This window comes from Mercurialis annua, linkage group LG2 (assembly GCF_937616625.2).
Source record: "Mercurialis annua linkage group LG2, ddMerAnnu1.2, whole genome shotgun sequence".
Classification (NCBI taxonomy): Eukaryota; Viridiplantae; Streptophyta; class Magnoliopsida; order Malpighiales; family Euphorbiaceae; genus Mercurialis; species Mercurialis annua.
In genome coordinates this window covers 46,111,745-46,125,882 of record NC_065571.1, presented here as the reverse complement: position 1 = coordinate 46,125,882, position 14,138 = coordinate 46,111,745, and the positions used below count along the sequence as shown (strand labels likewise).

The window sequence follows — 14,138 nt, the reverse complement described above, 5'->3', positions numbered from 1 at the left end:
GAGAAAAATTGTTAATGTGTTGGTATATGAGTAAAATTTTCCCGCTTTTTCAATTATTCCGTAATTTTCTCATATTTTTAATTATTTAGACAAACTACCCCTATTAAAATATATTGTTTTTTAATATATATATAGTTATTTAAATTATTTTTAAATACTCTAATTATTTTTAAATTATCTAATATTATTTATTTATATTAACAAAACTATAACTTAATTATTTTTTAAAATAAATCATAAATTAATCAAAAAAAAAATCTAAATAAGTTTAACTAAATATTCCTTCTTATAAAAAGATAATTTTTAATATTTTTATTGAATATTATATAATATAATATATTTATAAATTAATAAATAAAATTAAAAATTATGCTCTTAACGATTATTTTATATATAAACAGCAATCAAAATATATATGGTCTATCAGCTAACAACAACAGCCAATTAGAGCACTTAACAGTACTACATAAGAACGTTTGGCCTGCCCTAGAATTTAAAAGTTAAAAGTTAAAACCAATGCTTAGTAGTGCTGCAGCAGCAACAAGAACCAAACTTTTCATCAGGTGCTTCCACCAAGCGATAATGCAAGACCCACAAAAGAACTTCAAGTTCTCCGTAAAGGCATTGAGCAACACCGCAAGGACAGGACTGCTTCAGCTACAACTACCCACTTCATCATCTTCGTCAGCATTAGAGATTGAAACACCAGCTCTTCTCATTTCTACCCGTAAAGGGTTGCCCCATTTTATATCACCTGACCTTCTTTCTTCTCTCCCTTATCCTCACTCCGCTCTTCTTCAGTTCAGCCCTCTTCACTTGTCAGTACCATTAACTTGTTCTCTCGCTTTTCGCTTAATATTCGTGTGTTTTTTATAGGAATGTCGTACCGTATTCAATTGCATACAAGGTGTTTGTGTTTTTGTCTCTGAGAAAAAACACTGGCAGCTGAAAAATGACTTTCACCTTAGAAAATTACACCGGATAATGGGTGACATTTCAGCAAATTATATCCAGCGGCTGAACCACCCTATGGCTAGCTAGGCTTGGCTGCAGCCCTGACCAGGTCCAAATATTTTTAGAAATACAATTTTTTTTTTAAAACAGAGGTAAATTTATAGAAAGTTTCAGGTTAGATAGAGGTTAAGTTTGGACTGTCGAAAAATTACAGGTAAAATAGAAAGTAAGCCCAAGCTGAAAATAAATTATGATTCCGCCACTGATTACACCGGATTATTAGCTGGTGTATCGATTTGACACATGAAAGTTGGTGTGTATATTTGATATATTATAGTATAAATTATGTTAAATTAAGAAAATGTGTATAGTTAGTGAATTTATATGACATCAAACTTTTTTGTTATTTCAAATTATGAAATGGATTTTTTTTCTTTTTAGTGAAAAAATGTTTAAAATAACTCTTTGTTGAGAAGATTATTATGTTTCTATGTGATGATGAGTTTCTCTCTTTTACTTGCTCTTGTTTTTCAGCTTGGAGGGTGTTTCAATAGAAACAATATCAAAAATTGGAGGACTTCACCGCATGCTTGGATTACATGACTCTGCTTATGTTGCTGTTGCAAGGGATTCCATTCAATGCCTTCCTGAATGTGACTCCACCAATAAACTTGGTGCTTCTTTTGAGACTCCTTGTGGCCGTTGCCTGGTAATTGAACTTTGGCTTCCTTAATTCCTAAGTGTGTTATTGTGGGTATGCATTACTATCCTTTCTCAATGCTGTTTTCCAATAAAGAAATACTTTGTGACTGCTTCTGCCTGGCATTCTATTGCAGATGAAGCCTTCAGAATACATGAAAATGATTTCTTCAATGAGGCCAAATATTTGGGCTACCTTGGCTGATGAAGTGCCTGCATGGGTATCTGTTAAAAGGAACAAGACTTCTGTGGATCGGACTGTGAAATGGCTTGATGACTGCATAGCGCTTAGCCCGGTATTAATTCTTTTACAATAATCAGAATGAAAGATGGAAAAGATGATTTTTTTTCTCTACATTGGCCGTGTCTTGACCATTAAGTTTCAGGCAGGTGGGGTTATATTTGGAGCTGTTGTTGGAGGTTCTGATGTAAGTGAACGGAGAAGATGTGCTCAAGAAACAGCCAAGAGAAATGTATCAGGTGTGTAGTCTTCAAATTAATAATAGATAGTCAAGATTGAGAGAATGCTTTTCTAATGAATGAAAATATATTGTTTTACTAGCAACGACTTTAATTTCAATACTCGTTATATTCTTTTGAAATAGAACTGCGTGAAAATATATTGTTTTATTGGCAGTGACTTTAACTTCATTACTTGTTCTATTCTTTTGAAATAGTACGAATCAAATAACATTTTTTTCTGTTTTAAAATTGTTGGTATTCAAGAATTTAGCAATATGATTAACAATTGGACTTCATTGTAAGAGAAACACGATGAAAGTTGAAAGTGGGATTTGCTAAAGTTATTGCTACAACTATCAAATTTGGCTCTAAAATGATTTTTTTACCTAACATAACCTTTCTCAAATTGAAAAAAAGATTTCTTTTGCAGGTTACTGGATTGGAGGTTTTGGGCTCGGAGAGAGTATGGATGAGCGTCCTGCTTTGCTCGATGCTGTAATTGTAAGAAGCTTCAAGCATGCAACTCTTTGCATAATTTTGTTTTTTCTTCAATTGAGAAAAATTCAAGTGGGAGACAAATGACCACTTAAACTTCAAGTAAACTGACCAGACCAGACCAGACCACATAACTTTAACTAAAAAAATTATTATTGTAAGCAGGATGAGGAAAAAAATGTAACAGAACAGTAAATAGATTGTATTACATTCATTTCCATTTTATCCCCACTAAAACAATGCTAAGTTAATGGAACCCGCATTATTTGGTCAGATGTATTTGATTATGTTGCATTAATTTTGGATTTGTATTGGCATTATGTAGATTAGACTCTGTTGGAGGCATGTAACTTGTGAAATTTGATGCCACTATTATTATTTAGTAGGGCCTGGTGGTCGGGTGAAAGTTCATAGGAATTTTACGGGAGATTTTTTGATTCATTAACATAGTTAACTTTGTGCATTTCTTAGTAATGCTCAAGTTTAACACTTTCCTTCTCAGGATAGTCTACCAGGTGAAAAGCCATGTCTTGTCTGTGGGCTTGGACTACCAGGTATATTCGACACCCCTTCACATTACTGGCTTACTATACATGGGTGCCCTATAATAATGAATTTTTCACTGATTGTGTGTTTATGTTACTAAGTATGGAAATAAAAAGGCTAGAGAGCTCAAGGGCATGATAAACAGCTTTTTAATTTTTATGACTTTCTAAATTCTTGCTCATTGGTAGTGAGTTAATAAATAGTCCTATTTGAAGTTAAAACATTTTTTTTATGGAACTTTTTTCATATAAGAGGACGGAAGAAGTTGCCTGCTTATTGTTTATTTGTTTTTGCCTTTTTGGCAGTTTCAGATAACAAATGCATATTTGTTTTTTAATGTCTGACAGAGGAAGTGTTGCAGGGCGTTGCCGCGGGCATTGATGTATTCGATTCATCGTATGAATTTCACTTTTTAAATTACTTTTTTTGATTTTGCTTATCTTCGTTATTTGTCTTTGAAAGTTGTCATGTTTGATATTTTTGTGATTTTTGCAGTTATATATATAATCTTACAATTGAGGGCTTTGCGCTCACGTTTCCCTTGGACGAGACTGAAATGAGTACTAATTTTCAGTCAACTGAAATGGGACTTGACCAAACCAAGATTAATCTGAAAGCGACAGTTTACAGGTAATGAATTATACCATTTTGGCTTATTATACTTAGAGAAGAGGTAAAATAAATTATAGAGCTTTTTATACACCAATAAATAAGGACATAAAACCTTGTACGGTTTTGTGTAGAAAATTCTCAGTGTTTTTCTTGTGAAGAACTGCAACCAATCAGGTCCTTATATTAAGCAACGACCTAGCTTTCCGAATTCAGTTATCTTAGAGAAAGAAAAGGTCATCAATAGAACAAATAAGACGTGATTAGACATATTTAGTAGAAAATTATGATAATTACAAATCCCAGAACGTCGTACTCTATAAAACATCTGAAAATAGTCTGAACTGGCAATGAGGACAATCCTTTCATCTCCTTTTAAGGATCTTGCTTGATGGTCGTTGCTTGATATGTACAGAAATTTGAAGCAAACACAATAGCTTTATGTGCAAATATTGAGGATTACATAGATTTTATTCAAAATCATTTTGTGCAACACTCAACCTCTTCTGGGAACATTTTATTTTCTTTCAGGAAGGACGCTTCACCAATTCTTGCAAGCTGCACTTGCTATACTTGCTTGAATCATACTAAAGCTTATATCAATCACCTACTCAATGTCCATGAAATGTTGGCTCAGATTCTACTAGAAATGTACGTTTATTTCTGCACTTCCATGTTTTAATTATCATGATGATTCTGTTAATGACAACACTAAATGCTTCAATGTTGCAGTCATAATACTCATCACTATCTTGGGTTTTTCCAATCAATTAGAGAAGCAATCAATGATGGAAGATTTGAGATCTTTCGGAAGATGTTTGTTCAAAGAAGGCGTGATAATCTTAGGGCACTCGCTGTATGCGCATAACTTGTAACCATTCATATTTTCTGCCCTTCTTTTCTTTTCCCTTTACAACAAAAATTCCTATAATTGCACCACATAATGATCTAGAAAATTGTTGGCTGCATAAATGTACCATGAGCTTGTCCGAAAGATCTCATTTCAATGAATCTAATCATTAGAGCAACAAATTTTGCAGGTTTCTGAACCTGTTAATATGTCAAATAACTTTACAGTAATGTCATGATAATTGTCTTCAGACTTTTTCTCTTTCTCCGAAGCCCTAAAATTTCATACAACTTGTGAGGAAAATGGTGATTGCTAATCATCGATTTTTTTAACAATACCTACGAATCTGATTGAACAATAATATGTTACATGCTTCATGTACAAATAGCTTTAGAAGTTTAATACTATGTCGCAGCTGCTGAATATGTCCTGAATAAATATTCCAAGGCCTTCTCGTAGTCACCAATTTGAGCTCCGGTGTTTGGATCAACTAAGAATGGCACCTAAAAATATAAAAGTCAATTGCAATAAGCAGCATAACCTTTTCGAACTACACTATGCATTATAACCATTAAAAGTTTCGAACTATGGCATGCGCTACACAGTACAAGAAGTTGGCATAAGATATTTTGTGCAATGTCAGCTAGATCCAAGGGACTAAAAATATGAAATGTAAATATCATCTTAACAAAACTGACCTCCTGGGATCCTGATATCTCAAGCAGAATGTTTTTTCGCCGAGATCCTACTCCTACATTTTGAAGGACGTATGGGAGCTCCAATTCACATAGTGCCTCGCGCACGATTCTTGCATACTGTATCAAGACATAGATACAGTTCTGGATTTAAGAAATGTTGGCTACTTAAAGGAAAAGTCTCAGAATTGACCGCTTGCAGTGGTGAAAAAATATAGAACGAATCGAGGTAGCGCTGATTGCTAAGTTATTAGCAACCTCAATAATTATTAAGGCAGATTAAAGAAATTAAACTATATATTAAATATATCACTGCTTTAAATCTTAAAGTTTACATCTCACCCTGACATTTAGTGTGTTACAAGTCGAAGAATTCATTCACGAGGACATTTGCATAAGCTAAACATGTATATGCATAGTTAGTAAAGCTCACTAGTTAATATAAAAGCCAAAAGAACAAAAATGCAGGCACAAGCAGCACCGCTTGTTTTTTTACGTATATATCATCAGGGGCGGAGGCACGTTGATGGACCCCTCCCAATATTTGTTTTTCAAATAAAATTAATACTGAAAAATTCAAAAATTATAAAGCTTACAACACATTTGGCCCCTTCCATTTTTTAGTTCTTTATAAAATCTGTTATCATTATGGACCTATTAACAAATTATAAAGTCCATGCTTAAAATCTTAAAAACTATCATATCTAATTTTAGTATTTCACAATTGTAAAAAAGAATTAAACTATATTCGTTTATTAACGATTTCCGCAATCCGAAAGAGAGACGTTTTGTATTTTAATTATTAGTTTGAATTGTAAATATTTGTCAATTATTGGTTTATTATTTATTTTAAAATATTTATTATTACTAATGAATGTGATCAGCCCCTCCCGCATAGAAATTCTGGCTCCGCCCCTGTATATCATGCCATAAAAATAATTCAAAAGAAAGCATATCAAATCAGATACAGTCCACAAAAACAAAGTTTTGGATTTGCTAGAAAGAGTTGTTGCAAGGTATGGCTCCATCTATTAAACTCAGGCTAGGAGAAGTAGTACTAGTTTCTATCCAGCATACGATGCGACAACATTAAAATCATCAAATAAAGTTCTGCAGTATATGAGAAAATTTCCTTACAGGATCGTTCTCATATGAGAAAAGTTCCAACTTCTTAGATGGAGCATCCACTCTGGCCCTTTCCCATTTGGTCATTCCTCTTCCAGCTCGAAGAAGTGTTGGCATCCATCCAGTGAGCAATGTGCTGGAGATGAGTGAATGCAGGAGCGAACAAAAAAAGAGAGAAAATGAACTAGAATACAGCAAAAGAACAATGATAAAGAATAATGAACGATGATCGGTTAGAAATATGTAAAAGCACCTTTCCAAAAGTCCTGTTGAGGGGCTTCGCCCTTTACCGTATTGCTGAAATAGATATTTCACAATGTCACCTATCACGAAAATTAGTAGAAATTGTATTTTAAACAACTATCTAAAGAAACATGGCATTGATGATGGAGATAAAATATACATATCATTTCAATACACAATAACTTGTCATTAATGAAGTATCACTGACAAGCAAATGATTGGCCTAAAATTGTGAGGGATAAAAGAGTAGCATAAGCATCTACCCATAATTCCAATAAACAATAACAAACCATTTCATGTCATGTTGCCGAAAATTCATCCACAAATCCAATATCCGAGATGAATTCAAATCATAATGGAAATAAAAATGGAACAGTAAAAATAAAAAACAATGCAAGAAAAATGTAAAGGTGTGAGAAGGACGGTTGCATTACTTACCACTTTCATACATGGAAATACCAGTGTTTGGATCAATTAGGAAAGGAAACCTGTAAGGAAATAATTTGTAACATGCAAAATGTAGAAAGGGAGAAAGAAAAGCAATAAGCAAGTTTTAAAGATTTTTTGCTTAAACAAACATAAATGAACAGCTACATTAACGAATTTATCAGCATCTAATATTATCATATAGATACACCGACTGGCATGTAATATGATGTGGCGTGTTCCTAATTTGATGTATGTGATGAAATGGATAGGCATGATTCAAATAACATGGATAATCAATCTGACTCAGAGCAAATGCATGAATTCTTCTTATTTCTTAAACCACATTAATAGCTTAATACTGTAAGGCTACTGAAGGAATTACATACTGCTCATTGCCACCAAATTCTCTGACCATTTGCCTATGTCTTAAAGAGCCCTTTGGACAAGGATACACCTACACATTTATATTGAGATGGCAACATCAGGAATACAACATTAATAATGAAGCAGCATACGGGATCAAATTGTCAAAACTGCCATTATACTGAATACTCTTGGCCCTTTATTTTTCGACCTACATGAAAGTTTGACCTTAGTGTTCTGTTAGAGCAGTATCTGGTAAAAAATGGACGATATCCAAATTTTGACATAAGAATGTGGATACAAACTTCTCTATACGCTTTCCATTTAGGAGGCTACATGATTTTATACTTCTTCCTAATTTTGGTCGATAGATTAGTTGGTACTCTGCTACATAAATGATGCTTCTGCACCCTTTCATGGAAGGAAGAGAAAGGGAAAAAAATAGGAGAAAAGGCAGATATTGATGACAGGGAAAACTCCATAAGGTGAAACTGGAAACATGGATTAATGAGGACACATATTTTGAAACTCCTTTTCATTTTCATCAATATTTGAGCAACTAACTTGGACAGGTTATTTCTTGTGGTTATAGAACTATTTCGGTTACCCTCGTTTTACTTTGTACATTTTGGTAAACTAACTTTTATTTTCCTAACGGAAGGTTAGTCAAAGAATTCACACAAATTATCACTTATGTTACATAGCTATCCAACTTTTCCGTTGCCACATAAGCAATTTTTTGCCGGAATTGCTATAGTAACCTCCTCTCTTTGGGAAAATGGAAAAAGGTTTATCAAAATGTAAAAAATAAAATGATGGTAACTGAAGTGTTAAAAAGAGCCTATAGTTCACTAGCTTCAAAAAATGTTAACCCTAATTTGGACATTTAAATTACATCCATCTGCTTAATAACAAAGTATTAGGATGTGATTCATCTTTCCTCCTAATGACTTGCAAAATAACCAAGATCAAGAGTTAATAGGCTCAGAAGATTGTAGTAACATGTTATTTCTGAGAACTTCACACCAAGAATTCTTATATGATTTATCTCACACAATTTACAGAATCTCACACAATTTACAGATAAAATAATAAATTTGCTGATTCTGTAATTTCTAATCAGAGAAGACTGGCAACTAAGAAGTAAAACATGCCTTTTTATAATTACAACGATATTACATTGTTAGTTTGTCTTATGTTTCCAAAACATAAAATTCATTTGATTTTAACTGTGCAAACATACTTTCATGAATGTGCTCCAACACTTTGTTCCTAGGGAAAGAGGAAAATTTAAAGCACTAAAGGCCAGTATCAGAATATTGATGAATCTTACATTTGCACTCCACTAACTGTATTAGGAAACTAAAAGCTCAAAAACCTGTTTGTTTGTAACTGATTAGAGGGAAGAAATTACGCAGCTCACCCAATAATAATGGAAGTTCTGTAAAAATGATTTCTAATTTCTTCAACCAAGTATTGTTTACCTCTACTGATAGATCTAGCTCAGTCAAGGCCTCTCTGACTCTCCTGCAAAAGGGGCATGCTTCTGTAGAAAAATAACATCTTAAAACTTTAGCTTGAAAATTTCTAATGGAAGGAAATAAAATGACTTGTACTAGCTATTAGAAGGAAAAAATTATATTAAAATGTGTGAAATGCTAAAAAACAACATACATCATATATAACTCAACTCAACTATCCTTAATCCCAAATAATGAAAGATAAAAATCTTCTTATTCTGCTTCAGTAATACTTTACATCTATTATCATAAAACATTTAAGTACTATTTTTCCTACTGTATCTCCAATTACACTTTCAAATCTTAATTTAACGTCTTTTAACAAATTTTCAGCCAAATCTGCACATATTCAACTCAGCTAAGCGGGTAAGCCTTAATTATCACAAGTTACATTTATCATTGTTATAAAAGCGTATTGCATTATAAGCCCCAGCGCCTATGAGAAGAACTTTTTAATCCAAATATCCAATAATTGCAACCACTATTTCATTCCCGGCGGATGTTCCCCCGAATCCAAAATGGCATGAGAAATCAACCTTTGCAACATGCCACTAGCACGACATCACAATAGGAACTGCAGCTATGATTTAATACTTAAATATGGAAGACTCTAACAGCATTAGATTATTAGAATGAGTATTGTCAAATAACCATTCAACCCAAAAACTAAACTGTTAGGTGAAACTCCAGCTATAGTTTTATAATCTCTAACAGGTATAAACTAAACCATGAAACAATTTGAACAGTATGAGCTCCTGTTATATCAGCATATGATAAGACCAAGTCAAATTGGTGGCTGGATTCTCTATAAGAGACCTGATCCTTAGCAGTCATTGAGCCAATAGCTCTTACAAACTATGAATGACTTTTCTTCAATTAGGAATCTAACATTAAATTTGGTGCATGTCTAGTGGTGTTCTGAGACAGCAGATTAAAGGCATTGCTTCTGGGTTTAATTATCCTCATATTTGCAAACTATTTGTGAATTTAAAACAAAAGAAAAAAGTTAAATGTAAAACCTAAGAAAGGCCATTAGTACTTGCTGATAGAATATTATACTTTTTGATAACTACAAGATCGGCTACATAATCCTGAAGCAAAATATTTGTACTTCAAAACCATTTTTGAGCCACTTAAAAGTTAAAACTAAAAATATCAATAATACGAAAAAGAATAAAAGAAATAAAGTATTCCTACATGATATGAAGAATGTAAAGAGCAGTATAATGAATGTGGGTCGCAAAAAGCTGAAGCAACTTTACCGAATTCGAAGAGTTGTAAAGGCTTAAAAGAATCAGAAGTTGTCATCTGTCCATTATCATAACTTTCAGATAGTGTTCTTGATCCCCATGGAAGTCTTGCCAAGGTAGACAAGGAAGATGTTGCTACCTATAATCAGAAAAAGCATTGTGTCATCTAAACGGTAAAATCAATAATATACTAAAAGCTTTCTATACGCATTTTCAATCAAATATGACATGGAATCTTATATTTTGCTAGTCCGTATTTTTGAGCAATCAATGCAATAACTTTTTGAAGCCATTTTAATCCATAATGAGAAAGTAACAGCTCTCTTAAAAGAAATCAAGAAATACACTTTTCTTAAAAATTGTGGTTTGGATGACACCATACTTTTTCTGATAAAAATGGGTTCTGCATCTTTCATTTACTTGCCTTTCTTAAAGCTTCAAGAAAAAGACTGGCCAACTATAAGTATAAGCATCTAACGTTTCCAAAAGAAGCTCCTAAGAGTTCCCCAATTCTGTTTATGTTACAAAAAAAAAATGAATATATGTTGTCATCTAGGCCATGCACTTGATCGATCTAGAATTCTATTATGTTAGTTTAATCTGAGACCATTAATTGGGTCCTAAATAAGTTTGAAACAGTAAGTTGGGGGGGTACCACACTACCACTTGAGGGATTTGAAGAGGAACTTTGAAATTTTTGACGACATGAAAATGGAGGCATGGAATTAGCAATATGACACATTCTTTGGACTATGGTAACAATCCTGAACCTTGATGGGAGATAAAGGTAATTGGGTTAAAGAAAATTAAAAATTCTTCATTAGTGGAAAACAAATTTTTCTTCATAGGAATCCTTAACGTTTTTGGCCACCATTAGGCCGAAGTGTATAGTGAATGGAAGAGAAATTGCTATATTATGTTGATGGCATGCTAAATTCCAGGGAATGAATGATGAACAACTATCAGAGAAAAAGGCCAAAGTGAAAAACAATATTTTCATCAACCAAATTAAATTTGAAAATACAAGGTTAAAGTAGATCTCTAATTAGAAGTAGGCAAAAATACTTAAAACCCCCCCACCTTTGACTTTGTTTTCAATTGCACCACCACGTAGGAGAATTTTCAGTTACACCCTATTTAGGGTTTTCCGTTTTCGTCTGTACCCCAATTGACTAAAATGATCTCTTTTTATTTAGAAAAAAGTTTAAAGTAATCCTTCATATACTAATTTATTTGTTTCTTTCAAATGGAAAAAATAATGATACAATCCCTCTATTTAGTTGGTTTTAATAATTTTATCATTAAATTAATTAAATTATCAATTTTTTTATTTTTGTGGTACAGATGAAAACTGAAAACCCTAAATAGGTGGTGGTGGAATTGAAAAAAAGTTCAAAGGTGGGGGAGTTTTCAGTATTTTTACCTTAGAAGTATTTGGTGATTCAGAATCTGTACCAGGAGATTCCCTGCATGTGTAATTGCTGGTGGTCTTTAGCTACTAGGATAGGAAGTTAATTTCAAACTACTTAGTTTGCTACAAATGATGGGAAGTAAAGCTTTTCTCTAAGGTATGCCTGGACCAGTGAAAGGTTACAGAGAAGTTGGTTACAGGCTGAACTTACATGGTAAGAATGGTGGAAAATCTGAAGATAAAACAACAAGGAATTTTTTCAAGGATTCACATAAACAATTTGATTGACCACATGCCTTTCAAGTAGTCTAATCATCAAAAACTCCATCTCATATTTGAAAGGGAAAAAAAAAAGAAAAATCCCCATCTCTAAGAAATGCATGGTACAAATAAACATTCTCTAAAATTTCATAAAGTGCTTACTCAAAACTGACTTTTTAACATTAGCTGCTAGCTCTCCCTCCAAAGGCAGAGGATTTCATAAAGATTATAAGGGAGATGTAGGATGCCGGGAAAAATTCTCATATGTAGTTGAAGAGATATTCTAGGCTACATTTTAAGTAGATGGGCGCCCCTGCTTTGTCAAGCCCCAACATATCAGGTGTCAAACTGATGGGAAGCCCATTGCACATCAGGACACAATTCAAAAATTTAATTGAATGTACCAAGCTTCAAAGGTTTCAGCAGAAGTTATCCAATCTAAACTAAGAAACTAGGATGGGCTAAACATAGAAAACTAGTAAAACTAGTTACTGAGTGTGAAAATGATTACTCCTGAAAGGAATTACCTCCAAAGCGTGATTACGTTCTCGAGAGGGATCTCCTCCCTGGAAGAAAGAAGACAAAGCACATGCTTATTAGTGAAGCGGAAGACCAACATCAAAGTTGTACATCACATACTTTAAACACATGAAAATGTAAGCAAAAGAAGTGGCATTTATAACTACTGCAAATTCAATATGATACATAGAATAGTCCACCATCTCTCCCATCTGATTCAAACAATTAGCATTAAGTTTTCTTTGGATATAAACTGCAGTATTTCCATGGCTAACAATTAATTTTTTTGAGATCTCGTATAAGCTTGATTAAACAGAACAATTCAATTTCTAAGTGAATTACAAACATTCATACAATATAGATAAAAAATGATGCACTTCAAAGCAAAGCTGGAATCTTATGAGGACACTTACAGATAAGAGCTTGAGCAGGGGACAAAGAACAGACAAGAAACTAGTAGGTGAACTGGTGGCACCACTTTCCTGAGAAAGTTTTGACTCTGAATCAGATTCTGCATCTGGGTCATCAGATTTTTTTGCATAGAATCTGCTTCTGCTGCAGAATTTAAGAGATATGGGTGGAAATGAAGTGGTAGTAGCAGTAGAAGTATGCAATAAAGGGAAATTCTTGGACGGAATTAAAGATAACGAATACATTATGATTTTGTTATGTTGAGCGTTTGCTTTTTCTTTCTTTTTATTTTTATTTCTAGATTTATTTTCATATTATTAGAATAAAAAATGATGACCATCAATAACAAGTTTCCAATGACATAATATTATCTTATTAAGTATTTAAAATAAAAACAACTTATTTGAAATACTTAATAAACAGTGATGATAGTTGAAGTGGATGAGTGTGAAATAATAATAGTTTATTTTTGTTATTTAGATAGAAATCATAGAATAGTGAAAATTGAAAAGTGAAGAAAAAACGAGGTGACAATTCATCAATGTTTTTCTATTTACATTTTTAATTTTATTTTTTATGTTTAAAATTTTACTCCTCTCAAAAAGAAAGTTTCAATTTTTACTAGTTTGATTTTTTATCTTTATTATTTTAAAATTATATCTTCTATTATTTAGAGAATGTATATTTGCCCCATTATAAATATATTTTTATATTATAAAAATATTTAACTAATAACAATTAATAATAATTTAAAATTATATTAACCAAAAAGTTTATTGTAATACCCCAAAATATTAAATTATCTAATTGGACCATGTGTCCAGTCTGGATTTGCTAGAGTGGCAAAATCGGAAAGTTTTCCAATAAATAAGTTTTAGTAGGTCGGTTTTGGAAAGGATTATATGCGAGAAATTTAATAATATATTTCGATTCTAAAGACAGAATTGGAATTGAAAAGAAAAATGTTAAAAAAAGTCGCAAAATAAAGTACAGGGACTAAAATGGTAATTTAGCCATATAAATTCCGAAGTGAAAATTATTTCGCCAAGGTCCGCGAAATGTTTTATAATATATGTGGTAAAAGTTTCGGGTCAATCGGAGACCTTTTAAAATTTGGACGCGGATGTGTTTTGGGCTAAATTGCAACTTTTGAAAAGTTTCAAGGACTAAAGTGCAAATTAGTCAATTAAATCTCGAGAATAGTAATTAAAATATTATTGACGGAAAATAATAATTTTGGGTTAGTATTATTTATTTGAATATAAATAATACGTAAGTAATTGAGTTAAAAGGATA

The 14,138-nt window shown here is 32.5% G+C and overlaps 2 protein-coding genes across 2 annotated transcripts; one reads left to right on the top strand and one right to left on the bottom strand.

Annotated features, from left to right (window-relative positions):
• Positions 1 to 486: 486 nt before the first annotated feature.
• On the top strand, positions 487 to 4,865 carry LOC126668019 (uncharacterized). Its single transcript, XM_050361212.1, has 10 exons — positions 487 to 818; positions 1,489 to 1,663; positions 1,791 to 1,949; positions 2,040 to 2,133; positions 2,546 to 2,616; positions 3,113 to 3,164; positions 3,504 to 3,552; positions 3,652 to 3,786; positions 4,297 to 4,416; positions 4,498 to 4,865. The coding sequence occupies exons 1-10, from the start codon at positions 517 to 519 to the stop codon at positions 4,631 to 4,633; spliced, it is 1,293 nt and encodes a 430-aa protein (XP_050217169.1). The 5' UTR covers positions 487 to 516; the 3' UTR covers positions 4,634 to 4,865.
• Positions 4,750 to 13,135, bottom strand: LOC126668020 (uncharacterized). The gene is made up of 10 exons (XM_050361213.1): positions 12,845 to 13,135; positions 12,440 to 12,478; positions 10,253 to 10,379; positions 8,955 to 9,016; positions 7,494 to 7,561; positions 7,117 to 7,166; positions 6,689 to 6,758; positions 6,448 to 6,571; positions 5,314 to 5,430; positions 4,750 to 5,118 (listed from the first exon to the last, which is right to left on the bottom strand). The coding sequence occupies exons 1-10, from the start codon at positions 13,085 to 13,087 to the stop codon at positions 5,020 to 5,022; spliced, it is 999 nt and encodes a 332-aa protein (XP_050217170.1). The 5' UTR covers positions 13,088 to 13,135; the 3' UTR covers positions 4,750 to 5,019.
• Positions 13,136 to 14,138: the final 1,003 nt, after the last annotated feature.

Excerpts from the sequence above, each read along its gene's own strand:
- LOC126668019 (XM_050361212.1), top strand. The coding sequence starts at position 517 with ATGCTTAGTAGTGCTGCAGCAGCAACAAGAACCAAACTTTTCATCAGG. Across the intron at positions 1,664-1,790 it reads CTCCTTGTGGCCGTTGCCTG|ATGAAGCCTTCAGAATACAT; the intron begins GTAATTGAACTT and ends ATTCTATTGCAG. Across the intron at positions 2,134-2,545 it reads AGCCAAGAGAAATGTATCAG|GTTACTGGATTGGAGGTTTT; the intron begins GTGTGTAGTCTT and ends TTTCTTTTGCAG.
- LOC126668020 (XM_050361213.1), bottom strand. The coding sequence starts at position 13,087 with ATGTATTCGTTATCTTTAATTCCGTCCAAGAATTTCCCTTTATTGCAT. Across the intron at positions 7,167-7,493 it reads GAATTTGGTGGCAATGAGCA|GTTTCCTTTCCTAATTGATC; the intron begins GTATGTAATTCC and ends ATTTCCTTACAG. Across the intron at positions 5,431-6,447 it reads TCTCATATGAGAACGATCCT|TATGCAAGAATCGTGCGCGA; the intron begins GTAAGGAAATTT and ends GTCTTGATACAG.